This window comes from Pantherophis guttatus, chromosome 2 (genome assembly GCF_059756535.1).
Source record: "Pantherophis guttatus breed Tessera chromosome 2, ASM5975653v1, whole genome shotgun sequence".
Taxonomy (NCBI): domain Eukaryota; kingdom Metazoa; phylum Chordata; class Lepidosauria; order Squamata; family Colubridae; genus Pantherophis; species Pantherophis guttatus.
The window spans coordinates 160,048,211-160,066,973 of NC_142064.1; the positions used below are offsets into that span (position 1 = coordinate 160,048,211).

The window sequence follows — 18,763 nt, forward strand, 5'->3', positions numbered from 1 at the left end:
TCTTTTGCTTGACACGCTGCAGCGTGTGTGGGGGTTTGACACTAACATTTGTTGAGAATGGTGTTGCTAGTTATAATTAATCCCCAACGCTATTCCAGAAAAGCTGTATTCCAGAGTTATTGTGAATATAGAAATGTTAAGGTATCTGCTTTAAATAAATGTGTTGTAGCAAGGATATTTACAATTTGCTCACATGACAAGACAGATTTCCCCAGAAATTACAGCCTAAGATCTCCCATGTGCCTCTGCCTACATATTCAACTCCCGATGACCTGGAACCAGAGGTGGGTTTCAGCAGGTTCTGACCAGTTCTGGAGAACCGGTAGCAGAAATTTTGAGTAGTTCGGAGAACCAGTAGTAAAAATTCTGACTGGCCCCACCCCCATCTATTCTCTGCCTCCCGAGTCCCAGCTGATCAGGAGGAAATGGGGATTTTGTAGTAACCTTCCCCTGGAGTGGGGTGGGAATGGAGATTTTACAGTATCCTTCCCCTGCCATGCCCACCAAGCCATGCCCACAGAACCGGTAAAATTTTTTGAAACCCACCACTGCCTGGAACCCCATGGCAAAGATACCACTACTTGTTTCAATATTTTGTCTAAGATTGACCTATTATTATTAGACAGATTATTAGACTTATCTATCATAGTGAGGTTCAGGAAGTGTGTGTCTGTGTTAGTCAATTAACGTTTTAGCCCTGCATTTTGGATATTTCTATACAGACATATTGTCTTCTTGGCTTCCATTAAATACCAGCTACTTCTGGTATTTGGCTACCACATTTGCTTTGGCTACCACTCTGTTGACTCCATTGGTTCTTCTGAAAACCAGACAATTTGTTTGCCTCAATTAAGTTTTTAAGTTTTTATTATATTTGTATACTGCCCTTCTCCCAAAGGACTCAGAGCGGTGAACAGCCATGATAAAACAACATACAAGACAAAATTTAAAAAACATATTAAAACAATTCAATCTTTGGCCAAAATTAAAACTTCCAATTAAAACCATATTAAACCACTTTAAACCCAATTTAAAATCATTTTAAAATTTAAAAACTTTAAATTTAAAAACCAATTTAAAATGATTAAAATCATTTATCATTTATTCGGCTGCATTTATCAATGCAGCAGAAGCTGGTTTGCAGGATCAACGAAGGCACATTGTCTGGTCTATACTGTAACATCTTCCTTGAACTCAAACAAGGCTTTGATAAAAGACAAAATGACAAGAAAATCCTCAGGAGACACAAGGAAAACATTCTGAACCTCCAACATCCAATGAAGTGCATTAAGCTGTTCTCTATCCAAGTCCCATGAGTTAGGACCGATCAGGTAGTAATCTCTCCTTATTCCATATTTATACCACCATCATTGCACTTAGCACAGAAACCCAAACCAGTATGTCTTTCAATGATTGAATTGTAGTTATTTCTGTTTGAGAGAAATATGCATCTACCATGGATAGCAATACAGTAACCAGATGAGCCTCTAAAGTGAACTGAAAAGAGTTAATTCTCCATATCCATGTAATTTCCATTCCTTCTAAAGATTCGACAACATAAACGAGCTATTTTTTAAAAAAAGGGGGGCAGAGCCATTGTCATTTGCTTAACAAGTAAAAGAATAAAGCTTTGTGACTTCTGATTTTTTTTCCTATTTCTTGCTTTCCCTTATAAATTATCCCATTACCTCTTAGACAAAGTAACTTTCCTTCTCCAGCTAAATGCGAGCTCCAAATAAAGCAACCAATCAGAGGAAGTGATTAGATCAAAGGACCCAGTAAATTCTCATATCTGGCCTGCTACAGTCTAAAAATCCTGATATTATAATCAACTTTCCCATCTTTGAAGTACTTTATCCACAAGGACATTCTGCTCTTCTCTATAAAATGTTCTTTTGAATCTTCTTGTTGATGTTCTTGGTTCCAATTTATTTTGTAAGCATAGTTTCTTTACAAGCTATGGCACAGGTGTTGGTATTTTCATGCTGCTGGAATTATTAGGTTTTAACGATACTTAGTCACAACTTCACTGTAATTCCATATGGTCACCTGCTCAGGACCTCTACATTTCAATGCACCAAGGATTAAATTTTGAAATTCTTAAATGAGTTTAAAAAGGGGCTGGAAAGGTTACACCTGTAACTTCAGAAACAGAGCATACCTATTAGCTACCATTTGGGAGGCTGATTCATTGTATGTAGTCTTCCCCCCCCCCCATTAATTCTCCTACTGAATTTCTTTGTCTTTTAGATTTTCAATAACTGTCTTACAATGCTTCCCCAGAGAAGGCCAATCCATAGCTTCTGCCACATTCAAATGTTGTCCTCTCTTGTTCATTTATGGCTACTTCATGTCTGGGACCAGCGTAGACTGGATATACTTAACAGTGTGGTACTAATGCTCCTTCATGAGAAAATGTGAATACACCTTGACTTATATATAACTTTGAGATTCTCAGTCATCCAGGTCATGGTTGTCCCAAAGGTGCCTTTTCAAGAGGCAACTGGACTTTCTTGTTTTTCTTTGAAGACATTTGACTTCTCATCCAAGAAGCTTCTTCAGCTCTGATTGGATGGTGGGGAATGGAAGGATTTATATTCCTTGCAGACAGCTAGTCATTTGCATTCTTTTCGAGGAGCATTGGAGGTGTAATTTCCAGCACTGTAGCAAAAAGTCACTTTCTTCAACATATATTTAGATATTTTTAAAAATCATTTCTAGTGCTCAGGTTCCTACAAAATGAATATCTCTATCTCTGTCTCTATTACTATTGCTATCAGTTAATCAGACTTTATTTACTTTGTTTTTTATCAAACCAATGGTACACCTTCTCACATCACAGCCTTTTTTAGACCTGTCATTTGTATTTTCCAACTCCCCTCCTAAAATCAGTTCACTGTTGTTTTTAATCCCCCTTGGCCATCTATACAGGAACCCCACAGCAGGCCACTGCATCACAGTCCTAATTATTTCTTTGCTTGCTTATCTGAAATGTATTTGGAAGAGCTTGGTTTATTTGCTGCTTTTCTTTCCATTACCACATGGGAACCCTTCCTCTTCTCCAATGTTTCATCTGCTCTTAGAGGCCAATTTTAGCTGTAGTTGAGATAATTGTGTCTTCAGATCAATTGATTTTCAGCAGTTAAGAAGCCCTCCACTCAAAATAATTGGTGGAGCCACGATCCTTTGTCTCTGAGGGAAGCAGGGCAGTTTAACATTTTGCGGGCTAAAGTGATAGCATTGGGATAGCATTGAGACTGATTTTCTTTACGAGATAATGTGTGAGAGGGAGAACAGCATTACTCTTCACAGAGAAGACCTGGGCATGATGGTTCAATATACTTGGTTTTTAGCATTTATATCTCTTCTGCTAACAGGTTTCTTGAAATTTCTCAGCAAGTTAACTCAGCATTTTTTTTTTTTTTTACAAAAGGCATCACCTGAATTAATAGGGAGAATAGTCCACTGAGTTCTATTAATAACAAAAATTCTAATTGCTCATTATTATGGAAAGCAAGCTAAGGGGCTCATATGATGCCTTAAATAATTATGACAGCTTCTTCTTTTGAAGAAATAGCTGATCTCCCTAAAAAAAACGAATGTGCTGAGATTGCCTCATTTTATTTTATTTTTTTATAACAATGATGTTCATGAGAATGACTCATTAGTGACACATATTCAGAAATAATGGGCAAAATTTCCCAAAGTATTTAATGGATGGTTGTCATGAGGATATAATGAGTCTCTTAAAAATGTACATTTCCCTTTTTGTTCTCAGGGAGGAAAGTTGGAAAAGAGATTAGTCTGGCTATCAAGATGTTCAGGGTACACAGATTAATATCAGGAGTGGGCCGGCCATTAGCCAGAATGATAGAGATATCTCAATACTGTAAAATGCCAGGAAACTGTCTATTATTCAATGTATTGTTCTATTTTTATTGTCACAATTACGTTCAGTCTGAGGTACAAAAATCACTAGACTTCCCTTGACTTGGAACATTACCAAAACATCTCCTGGACTACCTCACTAACCTTGTATTGCCATTCATATATTATTCACTATGACTGTGAATAGTTTTAGAGCTTTTACGCAACCCTGCCTGTTCCCTAATAGAATCCCAGGACTCATAAGTAATAATCTCACATTTTAAAATAATTAGCCTCATCTATGGTGACTGGTTGATAAAAAGAAAACTGGTTTGAGAAATGAGAAATGAGAAGACGAGCTACAATCTGAACTCTTTATCTCGTGCTGATCTGGTTACCTGGCAGATCCAAATTGAATTATCTACCAGATTTTAAAAGTTCCAGAATATTTTTGTGCTATTTTCATCTTAAAATATACTTTAAAACACATCTAAAGTATATTGTATGAGCAAACTGGAAATATCCCTTTGTAAATGAAATATCTTCTAAATCAAAAACTCTTCCCATGAATTAAGCATACTTAAAAATATTGATTCAAAATCAAAACTTCATGAATCCATGAAGAAATGAACCACAGGGGAAAAGAGGTTTACAAGTGTTATTCATAGTGACTAGTCCACTGCCTATTCTTGACCCAAGGAAACCAAGTATATTGATAAGCCTTTGGATGTGGATATACATTTTCTGATCAGTCTAAGAAAAGGAGGTTGGTTGCTACATTCTCTCCTTGTATGTCCCTCCCTATTAAGACTTTTTAACAAGGAAGGATGGATAATTGGAAAGGCAGTCAAAGGAACCGCACATCTCAAATTTAGCATACTGTATGCAGAAATGACATTGCCACCTCAGCTGGTCAAAGGTGTCAAAAGTGAACTTTAATTCAAGTATTCTCATTTTCCCCTGGTTTCTCAGGGAAAAAATATCTGCTTAGTGTTTCTCTTAGAATTGTATTGAATTTCAAAAGTACCCAGTTCATTGTTCTTTGGGAGGCATATTTTGAGTAAGAGCAACATAATGGCAGTCAAACAACATGCCATAGATCCTACTGGGATGAGTTGAATAGCGCCATTCTATTTAAGGTCATAACAAACAACAAAAACTGGTCAGTCTTGAGTTTAGATTCCAGAAGCGCATCGGTTCGAAGAGACACATCAAGCATACAAATGGCCTTGATCCCATAATGTATAGTTGCTGTTATATTAATACACTTGGATGACATTGTCACCTGCATTAACAGCTGCAGAATTGAATTTGCAGCTGCTATTCTGCTGCCAAGGGCTGAATAAAAAAAAAGAAAAGGATTTGTGTTCAACAGCAAAAAGAAAGAAAACCAAGGTAGAAAAGCAGCAACAGTGGTGCTTTCAAGCTAGTTTGGACCCATACATCAGCCTTTCTTAAACTGCTTCACTTTGTGCTGAGTGGTATCATCCAATATATCTGATGGGCACCAGGTTGGAGAAGACCGCTAGATATATACTTTATGTTCAATGCAAAGTAGTCTAGACATTTTCAGTGTTTCTTGTTCCCAGTGAGGTGCTTAGAGATTTATAGCTGGAAAATTATCTGGAAATTATACAGCAGGGAGTGGTTTAAAAAGCAGAAGCTCCAATAGTCGTATTTTAATGGAGACAATACAGTACCAACAAAATGTGAATTTGGGTATTAGCTATGAAGAGCATGTTGCAAACTGCATAACCTTTTCACAACCAGCCTTTTTCCTATTTAATCTCCCCTTCTTCAAACTGCTCTTCTACTCCCCACAGAAGAAAGATAAACAGAGGAGAGATTTTGAGTGGGAAAAAAGGATTAACCCAAAAAGAGTTAGACCCACCTCCACATTGACCTTCCAATCAGATACATTCAAAATATATCTACATACATTTTTTTTTTAATTTTTAAATATTTATTAACATAAACAGACGTAAAACACAAATACATACGAACACATATACATTAACACAGTACTAAAACAAAAATGAGATAAGTCTATCGACTAGCTCTTAAGAAACTCTCGCATCAGTGGTTAATTTCTATTTCCCTTATTTTTCCTTTATTTTACAGTTTTCAGATTAATTTGCTTTCACTTTGATATACCTTATACATTTTGAGCTATATCTTTCTACAGTCATGTTAACCATTTGTTTATACCATCATACAACTCTTCTCATGTGACTAGTTCTATGTTTCTTAATTTGAGTTCTCCTGATATCCTATGTTGTTGGCCCTATCCTTCCCTCTAACCATAGGTACCATCTTTGCCAAACTAAATAATAATCGGTATCCTCTTTTTCTTGAAGCTCCTTAGTGAGCTTATCCATCTCCGCACATTCGGTTATTTTTGCAATTATTTTTTCTTCTGTTGGTAATAGTTCGGATTTCCAATTTTGAGCGTACACTATACGTGCCGCTGTCAAAATGTGGATGGTAAGATATTTTATCTCTTTAGTGTATTGTGGTGTAGTCATTCCAAATAGGAAAAATTCTGGTTTCATTTCTACTTTTTGCCTTGTTATTTCTTCAATTATTCTCTTAATCTCCTGCCAGTAGTGTTGTGCCTTCCTGCATGACCACCAGAGATGGTAGTATGTCCCCTTTTGTGTCTTGCATTTCCAACACATTGGTGATGTACTTGGAAACATTTTAGCCAAACGTGCTGGTGGGAGATGCCATCTATAGAATATCTTGTATAGATTTTCTTTGTATGGGATTGACATTGTCATCTTGAGATTTTCTGCCCATAGCTTATCCCATCTGTCCAATTCTATATTGTGACCTATATTTCTTGCCCAACTTATCATGTTTTCTTTCACCGTTTCCTCCTCTAATTTATATTTTATTAAATATCCATAGATTTTTGATATCATTTTCTCATCCTTGCCTTTTAATATTTTATCCAATTCGTTCGGTTTGCTTTGGAATCCATATTGTGTCCGGTCTGCCGTAAATCTTGATTTTATTTGGAGATATGGCCACCACTCGATAGTTATACCCCGTCTTTCCAATTCTTGTCTCGTATATAAGTCTCCTTCACTATTCAGCAACTCTTGGTATTTCCTCATCTTTTCTATTTCTATAGTATTTGGGTAGATTAGTGCTTCCATGGGCGACCACCATCGCGGGATTTTACTATAGTGTTGTCTTCTGATACCTTGCCACGTTTTGTATAGTGAACCTCTGATTAAATGTCTCTGAAAGTACCCATGTTGCTTGTCTGTACCTTCCCACAAAAAGGCATGCCAACCTCGACTCAAGTCGAATCCCTCTAAATATAGAGTTCTCCTGTCTGATAGGTCAATCCATTCTCTGATCCAATTTAACGACGACGCCTTGTAGTATAACTCCCAGTCTGGTAAACCAAGGCCTCCCTTCTCCTTTGTGTCCTGTAAGCATTTCATTTTGATTCTGGCCTTCTTTCCTTGCCAAATGAATTTCCTTATCGTCTTACTAAGATCTTTAAAAAAGTCTTTTCCTGGGCCAATTGGTATTACTTGAAAGAGATAGAGGAGTCTTGGTAGTATGTTCATTTTGACTGACGCTATTCTACCTAGAAATGACAGTTGAACCTTATTCCATCTTTCCAAATCTTTTTTAATTTGTTTCATCAATCTAACATAATTGTCTTCTCTAATAGTTGTTACTTTTGTGGTGAGCCAGATTCCCAGGTATTTTACTTTCTTTACAATTTGTATTCCTAATTCCTCTTCTAATTTTTCCTCTTGTATCGTTGTCATATTTTTAGTCAGAACTTTGGTTTTTTGCCTGTTAATTTTAAGTCCCGCCACTTTGCCATATTCTTCTATCTTCTCTAATAGTTTAATTCCTACTTCTTCTGGTTGTTCCACTATGAAAACCACGTCATCTGCGAAGGCCTGTAATTTAAAATCCTCTTTCCGAATCCTCAGTCCTTTTATTTCTTCTTCTTTTCTTACTTCGTTTAGAAGGACTTCCAATGAGATTATAAACAATAGGGGCGATAGCGGACATCCTTGTCTTACCCCTTTTTGTATGTTTATTTTTTCAGTCATGTCCCCATTGATTGTAATTCTCGCTGTCTGAGAAGAATATACTTTCTTAATCATTTTTAAAAATTTGTCGCCAAAATCCATAGTCTCTAATTGTGCTATAAGAAATTTCCAATTCAAATTGTCGAACGCCTTTTGCGCATCGAGAAAGATTAAGGCTACCTGTTTGTTAATTTTTTGCTCGTAATACTCTAAAACGTTTATTATTGTCCTCATGTTATTTTTTATCTGCCTCCTTGGGACGAAGCCATTTTGGTCGGGATGTATATAATTATGTATAATTGTTTTCAGTCTCTGTGCTATGATTGTCGTGAATAGTTTATAGTCAACATTTAACAGTGAGATAGGTCTATAATTTTGGACCTTAGTCGGGTCTGTATCTTCCTTGGGGATAAGTGAGATGATGGTTTCAGCCCAAGATTTAGGTGTTTCTGCTTCCAGTAATGCCTCATTGAGGACCTGTAGTAGTAATTCATCTATTGCAGACTGGCAGTTTTTATAAAATTCCGTTGGAATTCCGTCTGGGCCTGGGACCTTGTTGTTCTTCTGTTTCTTTCGGGCTTCCATCAACTCCATCATTGTTATCGGTTTATTTAATATATCTCTGTGGGTTTCCTCCAATTTTGGGATATTTGCCTTTTGTAGATATTTCTTAATATCTTGGTCTTGAATCTCATCTTGTGAGTAGAGATTTTGATAGAATTCCTTAACTATACGCTTTTTGTCGTGGTTCATATTATATGTTTGTCCTGTTTCATCTTGCAACTGATATATTATTCTCTTTTCCCTCTCTTTCTTCAGTCTATACGCCAGCCAACGACCTGTTTTATTTGCATGTTCGAAATATTTCTGTTTGGCCGTTTTCATTTTCTGTGCGATTTCTGTTTGCGTAATTAAATTCAATTTATGTTTAGTGAGGTTCAGTTTTGCCCTTATTGTTTTATCTTCAGGTTTTTCCTGTAATTGTGACTCATATATGCTGAGTTCTTCTAATAGATTCTTCCTCTTTTGTTGTTTATCTTTATTTTTTTTTGTTGTATATGCTATTGTGAGGCCTCTTATATAGGCCTTAGTAGTATCCCACAGATTCTGTACTGAGGTTTGTTCCTTTGTATTTATTTGGTAAAATATTTTTAGTTCACTCTCCATCATCTGTACATACTCCTTCTCTTTTATTATTCCAGTGTCCATCATCCACCTCTTCTGTTTACGTTGTCCTTTCCATATTATTTTTATAGGGTTGTGATCTGCCCATGTATTCGTCATGATTTCAATATCTTGTAATTCTTTTCTGAGATCTGGCGTCATCCAGGCCATGTCAATCCGAGACCATGACTGGTGTGAATTTGAGTAAAAAGTGTATTGTTTAGTTTGTTTGTTGGCCTCTCTCCACCCATCATATAGTTGTAATTCTTCAGTCATGTCCTTAAATGTGTCCGGTAAGGTTTTCTTTCTGGTCTTAGTTTGTTTATTACTTTTATAGTCTTCTTGTATATTCACGATTGCATTAAAATCCCCGACAATGCAAATGTTCTCATACTCCAGGTCTTTTATTATATTGTGTAGTTTCTTATAGAATTCCCTCTGGTTTCCATTAGGTGCATAAATAGATGCTAGCAGTATTATCTTTGTTTCTGTTTGTATTTCCGTGATTAAAATACGCCCTTCCGTATCTGTATATATCTGTTTTGCTTTTAAGTAGTTTCTGACATATGTTGCCACTCCTCTCTTTTTACTATCTCCTAGGGATGCATACAGTCTTCCTAATTTCTGGTTCTCCAACAGTATTTGTTGTTGTCTTTTAATATGTACTTCTTGTAGTGTTACAATATCAAAGTCCAGTTTTTGCAGTTTGGTAAATATATGTTTCCTTTTCCTTGGCGAATTGAGTCCATTTATATTAATTGATATGATTTTGATTTCTCCTTCCATCTCTATCAGGTTTATTTGTTCGTTATTTTCAACTTTGTTGTGTTTCTGGTGACTCTCTGAGTCTTTTCCCTCGCTCCCTCTCTCTCCATTCTTTCTCTCTCTAGTCTTTTTGTGTCTTCCAGGTCCTTTTCTTCTCTCTCCGTCCGCTGTATCTCTTGTTTCCTAGCTTCCGTTTCTCTGCTTGTCTCCTGTTCCTCTTCTCTAGTGAAATGCTGTTCGAAGAATTCTTGAGCCTTTTCTAAATTGTCAATCCTATACTTTCTTTCATCCCAGGAGATAAGCAGGCCTTCCGGTAGTAACCAGCGGAATTTTATTTTAAATTTATTTAGCTGGGTGGTTAGAAAATTATAATTTCTTCTTTGGTCCCTTGTTCTTCTCGGTATTTGTTTGAGAGTTAAAATTTCTCTTCCCTTATGCATGATTGTCTCTTCTCTCATTTTCCTATAGATCTCTTCCTTAACAGATTTCTTCGTAAATCTTATGTGAATTTCTTTGGGTAGTTTATTTCTCCTTGCGTAATTCGTATACACCCTGTATATTTCATCGATTCCGTTTTGCAGTTCTTCCTTATCGATCTGGGTTGCCTTAGCCAATATCTCAGTCATTATTTCACTTAGGTCCTCCTCCTTTTGTTCTTCTACATTTTGGAACCGTAGGTAGAATGAGGCCTTTTCCATTTCCAGATAAGTTAATGCGTCCTCAGTTTCCTTATTAAATGTCCCCTGAACTTGCTCCATTCTTTCCATTCTATTGGTCGTATATTCTATTTTTTCTTCCACCTTATGGATCCTCTGCTTGTTTTCCGCTATATTTTGTTGAATTTGTTCTATCTTCTCATCCATATTTTTGATGTTATCTTTTATTTCACTCACGTCTGCCCTCAGTTCTTCGTGGTTTTTCCTTGTTTCTTCGTGGTTATGTGCCATGGTTTCCTGCATTCTGTTCATGCCCTCCTGAATCATTGCTAATGCAGAGTGAATGTTCTGTAAGTTGAGGGGAGAGCTGGTCTTCTCCTTTTCTGTAGTTTCAATTACTTTTTGTTGAGCTGGCGAGGCCATAAGTATCATTTGACTCGATGGTGTTTTCTTACTTATTTTAGTTGTTGTTGTTGTGCTAGTAGTTGCCATTATTATCCCTTTTTTAATTAATTCCCAGACTTTCATATACTAATCAATAATTCTAAATCTGGTTCTTGAGATTACACCCAAGTTTAATTTTCACTTTTCAAAGATTCTTTCTAGCTTCCTCCGTTCTTATGAGACAATAGCGTGGGAAACTAAAGGAGAGGGTTGAGGGAAAAGTGAATATTCTAGCAATCCATCAATTGATTGTCTCTAATATTAAATATTTAAATATTTGTATATTTGTTGTACTAATAAATAGGAATAAGTTTCTATTTGTTTCAAATTTCTTTCAGACAATAAGAAATTATGATTATTTTAAATATAATTGATATGCTGTGAGCTAAATCTTTAACTCTATATATATATATGAATCAAATTGATATATCACTTAATATACTAATTATCCACCTCGTGTAAATAAAGTTATACTATGCAATCATATATCACCGTGAATGGATTCCCTAAGCAGTTGTATATATATATATCTTACTTCTCTAATTTATCTAATTTATTCTAATTTATCTAGCATACATATATAAATATACTTTTTTGTAGTTATAATAAGTATCTAAGTCTTTGATTCTAAGTATATAGAGACAAATTAACAGACCAATGATTCACTTAATAAGTACAAAATAATACCATGCAATCATATAAGAATAAATTTCCAGGATAGTGAATGTATATATATAGATATTACTTCTTAATCACTCTTGGCAATTGCTAAGTAGTCTTATTAACAGCTTGTATCCTTGCAGATCTCGTGATAAATGTCTGATTATAGTCCAAGTCCACTTCCTTTCTACTGTCAGTAATCTCTTAATATATCTATATAATATCCAATTATTCCAAAATCCTCAGTTCAAATCTTCACCGGAGGTAAACGATAGAAAAAACAATATTATAAATCCAATATATTCCACGTCCGTTCGTACTTTATTCCTCCCTTTTATATTTATCCAATACACACCGATTGTGTGCCGAAATTATCAAATGTCTGCTTCTCTCTGTAACTCGATCCAATAATCCCGTTGTCTTATTGTTCGATTATGGAATTAACTTAGTCCTATTAGGAAAGCCTTTATCCAAACTATCCAGTAGATATCAACAACAATGTTGTAAGTTCCAAATCCGCTGCGTTCTCTCTGCTGGCACTCAATATGGCTTCTCCGTCTTTTCCTCTAGGGATATCCGGGGCTCTAGTAATCCTCCCGTCAAGTCTTTTGAGCTTTCTGAGACTTTCACTCTCACAAATTCTTATTATACAGTTATAAATAACGATCCCACACTTCGATCGGCCAGTTTCCCTCTGGATTCTTTCCGATTTCACTGGCTATCGGATTACGCGCTGTCCCTTTCAATGTGGATTCCTCCCTCCACTCCGCTTGTCAGTCGCCGTTTCTCTCTCTTGTCTATTACTCGAGGCTTCCTTCCACCCGCTTTCCTTCGACAGTTAGAAAGTGTAAATATACCTTTTCAATCTCTAATCCTCACTTCTATTTCCACCGATGCTTTCTTTTTCGATCTTCTCTTCCCTCTTAACAGCTGTCACCGTTTCTGGCCAGCCGGGTGGCTGGTTCTTCCTCGTTCCGAGTTAAGGGAGTTTTCCTGAACCTTCGGGGGGATTGCTGTCCTCCCCGAGGTCCTCAGAAGTTTCCCTTTCTTCTATCGACCTCTACGGGGTCGATAGCGCCTAAAGCGGCGCTCGAAGCGAGGATATTAGGGGCTTTGGGAACGGAGAACCATTCCTTTCGTCCCTAACCCGCTGACGTCACCGCCGGAAGTCCTATCTACATACATTTTTGTTTGCTTTGGTGGAGGGAGCTTTTGAGTTGGGGTAGACTAGCCGTTACTGTCCCTACAGTTTTCTCTGCAAGATTTCAGAAGTGATTCGCCATTGCCTGCTTCTTCCTAGGGCTGAGAGAGAATAACTGGCTCAAAATCACCCAGCTGGATTTTGCCTAAACCAGGATTAGAATTCACAGTCTCCCAATTTCTAGCCTGATGTCTTAATCTCTACACTAAATTGACACTCTTGCTTGCTTAGATTAGTTTAGCTTAAATATATGACATACTTTCTAAAGGTAAACACCCATGTTTGCAACCAATATCTAACCCAACCAATCTTGTTTCTTTACAAGTCAGAATTGTCTGAACCTCAGTGTGAGGTATAATGCCGCTTGCTTATTGTTCACTGAAATCTGAAATGCTTTAGGTTCTTCCCTCACAAAATCGTGGGAATCTGGGGGCTCGTCAAGTTGTTCCTGTGAACAGTGAACAGGGTACAGTAGTTGGCAGCCCCAGATCAGAAGATGCTTCTGAGCATGTCAAGTGAGGACACCAGCACATATCGTGGTATGAGGCCAGATGGCCATTCTGATTAACATGTTGTTAATCAGTTCTACGATTAAAACCTCTTTCTTACTTGCGTCTGAGTTGTTTGAGCAGATGGGATACATACTCACAGGAGTTCTTTAGGGAGAGGCCAACAATGAAATCCAGCCAGATCTATCTGGCACGCGTGAACCGGTAGCACTGGTGGCGGGAGACTCCACCCACATGCCAGGACATCATTATGTTCTGTTTTTGATCCTCTGTGCATGCGCAGAAGGCTCTGCGCATGCTCAGAAGAGGTGTGCATAACGCGCTCACGCTCCCGCGCGCTCCCATTCCCAAACCGGTAGTGACAGTAAGTGGATTTCACCACTGGAAGAGGCTACCATTTTGGTAATACCTCTAGTCGTCTTATAGACCTCTGTTTATTTTCTATACTGGGGCCAATAGAAACATACACTTTTGCATTAGCCTCTCAAAATATAATATAATTATTGTCAGGCTCTGAACAATCAATAAATTTGACATTTGAAGGAGAGGGGAGGGAGGATAGGCAGAGGAGGGAAGGGAAGAGAAGGGAAGGTCAGACTTGATTTAACTGATTCATCATCAGGACCTGAAATGATACAGGACCTGAGAATTGAAACATTATGTCAAGTTATTTTGTCTTATCTTATCGAGAATTAACTGACCAGAGCCTTCTTCCAGGATCTTTTTTTCTTTTTTTTCAAATTTTCAATCCATATTGAAAATCCTGGGATTTTCTGGTGCTCTCCCATCCAAGTCCTAGCCAGATCTAAGTGTTCTGCTAAGGTCAGCTAAAACTAGACTTGCTGTGATGTTCTTTTAATCCCATTAACTCTTTTAAAAACATACTCTAAGTACAGATCCTACATCCTTAATAGGGCTGATCTGAGCAACCAGGATGTCTATGTAAAAGGTGACAACAATATCCCAATTGCAAGAAAAAATTGATATTAGGTTTGGCAAAAAGCATCCATGTACAGTACTTATTTCATTGTACAGTTTGTCTACAGTGTACAGTACCGATTTCATCTTATTCGATTTATAAAATAGCTATTAAGAAACCAAATGATTTAACATAAATAATTATTTATAAAATAGCTATTGGAAACAAATGCCACATTATTTCACATAATTTCTGCAGCACTGATCAGTTCATGGAACTCTCATCGTTACTGCAAAGTACAAAAAGGTGTAGTAATTAGCAATTCTCATTTTCATCTCAAAGGCTGATGCCTTCAACCACCAATTGATTACAGCTGTGTTACTTTAAGCTATCAGCCATTAAAGCAATCCCTTTTTGCTGCCTGGGGTGGGGTGGACTAAGATTGCCTCCCACCCCTTTCCCACACCCTAAAGCCATCCTGACAACATTTGGCAGTGGGAGAAGACATCTACTATAGCTGAGAGTAACAGGTGGGCTGGGTAGTTCCCTGTTCCACTGGGTTCTCCCCCCCACACCCCACCCAAGTTTCTGCTGTCCAACATTGTTGTCACCATCCCAACTATAGAGCCAGCCAACCTCCAAACTCCAGCCAATCTGCCAACTTCCAGCCAACCTACCAACATTCAAACTAACCCCCCTTGTTAACTATAAAGTTTCAAGCCTCTGTACTTTACTCATTTTCAAACCAACCAATGAGTTCCCTGCTCAGATGCGGCTCTCCCAATTCGTCAAAACACACTAAGAGGAGTTTACTGAGGATCTGCCACTGTTGCTGCCCTTAAAATGCATTGCAGTTTCATCTAATAACAAGCAGAATTAACCTAGCTATACAGTGCAAAGCACAAAGCAAAGGGTCAACGTTAATCGATGCTGAAAGGCATGAATTTTCACTCCAGGGGCTTAAGAGCAGAAGCAAGATGGAGCTAACAAGTCCGACTCTTGGGCTCTTTGGCTGTAGGGAAAATCGATTCAAAAGGACTAAAATAGAGATAAGCTTCTGCTTACCTGCTCGTGATATTCAATGCCCATGCTGAGGGTATTGATCAAGATAGCAATCATGATGCCACGGCCAAAGTATTTGCTATCCACAATCTTCCGAAATGTCTCACAAACCACCCTCCAGAAGGCTAGAAGTTTCCGTGTTTTTCTTCCCCGAGCTTTCTGGCGCTTAGGATCTCGCTGGTCACTGTAGTGAGCATCCTGGGTGAATTCGTATACTGCATCGCTATCGGAGTCTCCAGCCTCGTGATCCTTCTGCTCTGGATTGTTAGCCAAAGTTTTTGTGCAATAGGGACAACTTTCTGGGCTGCAAATATTCTCAGGTTTCCCCCCTTTGTTGGAAATCTTGCAGGAACTTTGACAAGGACCTAAAATGAGAAGTAAATAAATAAATACATCTTTGTTTATCTTCTTAGAGGTCCCATTTTGGAGCAGATGAAAAATGTGATATTGACAAAACCCAGATATGGCTTTTGTGTGTGTGTGAAAATCCTAAGAATTTTAGGACATTTCCTTTTACTGCTGACTTCAACCAGTACAGGCAGTCCTCAACTTACAACAGTTTGCTTAGTGACCGTTCAAAGTTACAACGGAACTACAAAAAATGACTTATGACCATTTTTCACACTTACGTCCATTGCAGCATCCCCATGGTTATCTGATCAAAAATCAGATGCTTGGCAACTAACTTATATTTATGACGCTTGCAGTGTCCTGGGGTCATGTGATCCCCTTTTGTGATCTTCTGACAAGCAAAGTCAATGGGGAAGCCAGATTCATTTAACAGTTGTTGACTCAGCCTTCCATCCTTCCGAGGTGGGTAAAATGAGAAGCCAGATTGTTGGGGGCAATAGGCTGAGTCTGTAAACCGCTTAGAGAGGGCTGTAAAAGCACTGTGAAGTGGTATATAAGCCTAAGTGCTATTGCTATTGCTACTAATTTAACAACTGCAGCGATTTGCGTAACAACTATGTCAAGAAAGGTCGTAAATGGGGCAAAACTAACTTAACAACTGTCTCACTTAACAACAGAAATTTTGAGCTGAGTTGTGGTCATAAGTTGAAGACTATCTGTACATATAAAAAAGAGAGTACTGGAAAAAAAATGGAGCTATATGCAAGATCCAGTGTGATAGAGTGATTAAGGTGTCAGACCTGGGCATAAGAGGCTCAGATCAAACCATGGGATCTCATCGGGCAACTGTGGGACAGTTATTTTTTCTGAGCACCTCCATAGGGTTGCTGATCTGGGGAAAACAGAGTGGGGAGGCAATGCTATGTAGGACAACTTGAGAGAAAAGGCTGGATATCAATCTAACTACTAACATTAAATTAAATTTGTACAAAACAAAATCGTATGGTAGAAATATGCTTGAAAACGCGAACGTTCATGAGTATTTTTTGAAGTCAAGGGATAAGACACTAAGATAGGAGAAAATGAATGGAAGAGTTTTAACATGAGAAACCAACTGAGATCAAATCAGATAGATTTATTCACTCACATTTTGTACGAGGATACCTTATTTTGGCAAAAGCTACATTTGAAATCTAGGACCTTGGTTGCATAAAGTGGTGGGATGGATGGCCTTTAGCTTGTAACCCAGAGCTTTTTTTTGTTACAGAAACAGCAGCAGCATATCGGTAGCAGTGATGAAGATGAGGATGGTGATGGTAGTGCTGGTAGAGATGATGTTATCAGTAGTGGTTTTCACTTACCTTCGCTACCGGTTCGGAACTGTGAGTGCGTGGCACTTCTGCGCATGCGCAGAACCTTCTGTGCATTCACAGAGTGTCCGTGATGACGTCCGGGTGGGTGGGCGGAACGTCCCGCCGCCGCTACTGGTTCACCCAAACCGGGGTGAACCGGTAGAAACCCACCACTGGCTGTTATCAAGCACAACAGTGGCTGTAACAATTTTGGGGGCTCATAATCTGAACTCTGGAATTCCAGAAAGCATCAGCCATCTCCACCATATTCTTTCTGGAACCGCGTGAAGGCAATTTTACCCTCCCTGATTTTCAGTCCTTTATTTTTTGAAAGTGGTGATCCTGCCTTTTGGAGCTTTCCACCACTGTAGATTTTACCTTGCTTTTATTCTTTAGCTGCTTTTACATTTGTAAGGTTTTTAAATGTTATTCTAAAAGTTTTTCACACTTTGGAACAGTTTTAGCTGTGAAAATGCCGGATCAAAAATTTATAAATACCCTTCAATAAATAAGAGTGCTGATATTTTATGCTTGTAAGGTCTGTACTGAAAATGAAGGAGAGAGGCTGTTTTGGACTACATAAATGTAATCTTTGAATAATAAAGGAAGAAATATCTGCTGAGCCTGACTCAAAACATTTCTGAAGGCTAGGCAAAAGAGATCTAGAATCATGATTAGATTTATAAAAGCTGACTGTTTTAAAACATTAACATACTTTTTGTTCTGCGGCACTATTCCCAGAAAGAGCTGCCCGGTTTAATGAAAGGAGTATTGAAGGGTACAAGTCCTTCAGAAAATGAGGTATTATTTTGAAATTTGAGGTCTCTGATTTTACTAAGTAAAAAGTTAACCAATTAAGGTTACTCAAATTTATTGACTTGATCTGGCTGATAGATCTGTTGTTAAGCAAATGTCTGAATGGGATCCTTCTCTGCTTTCTCTCTAAGTAATGTGGGTCAAGGAGATTCTTGTCTGGGAAAGGCAAGGCATGACTTAGGAACCTTTCTCTCTTTCTTATCTATTGTGCCAGGAGTAACCACAGAGTGTGTCAAAAAAAGTCAAGATGGTGGCTACAATAACATAAGACAATAAAAAACAGGCAGAGCTTTGATTGTACCATTTTTTGGCCATACCCTGCAGACACCCTTGGATTCTACCTGGGAAAATGCCAAGTTACAGAGGAATAATAGGAAACATTCAAGAACACCCCTAGAAAACCTGCTGTAACAGTGTAAACTGTGAATCATCCACATTCAAACTGTACATTTTTAAATGAATGTGAATATTACAAAACACGGGTTTTCAGTTACCCCATTCAAACCATTTCTTGGGAAACATTTGCATTTGTTAGAGAAACTGGCATGTAAGCTGCAATATCTCCACAAAATATTAAAGCCTAAAAGAATACACAGCTTAATTTACACCACCTTTCATTCAAGCAGAAGCATCAGTGGTATATAACTACGCAAAAGAGTTTTCCATTGAGCAAGATCTAACAATCCCTGGTTAGAAAATATAAAAGACTTTCAAAACAACATAATGTTGGGTTTTGTGCTATACCAATTAAAGGTTACCTTTGCCATAACAAATTAGGGGGTGGGGTGGGGGGCACACCCAAAATATTTATTTGGGGAAATGACCATCAATAACTATTTAACTCCATCTCTTTCATCCCAGGCAAAAGAAAATAACAATTCTTCCAGAGGTTATTCAAATAATGACAGTTTTCCTTTTTCTTTATTTAATATC

At 37.8% G+C, this 18,763-nt stretch overlaps 1 protein-coding gene across 4 annotated transcripts in view; it reads right to left on the reverse strand.

The window, feature by feature from the left end:
- The window catches only part of CACNA1G (calcium voltage-gated channel subunit alpha1 G), a 419,473-nt gene that overhangs the window by 171,512 nt on the left and 229,198 nt on the right, over positions 1–18,763 (reverse strand). For all 4 annotated transcript variants that reach the window (XM_087887148.1, XM_087887147.1, XM_087887145.1 and 1 more), the window contains exon 9: positions 15,315–15,676. In XM_087887148.1, coding sequence (XP_087743274.1) covers positions 15,315–15,676 — 362 coding nt within the window. The remainder of the gene's footprint in view (positions 1–15,314; positions 15,677–18,763) is intronic.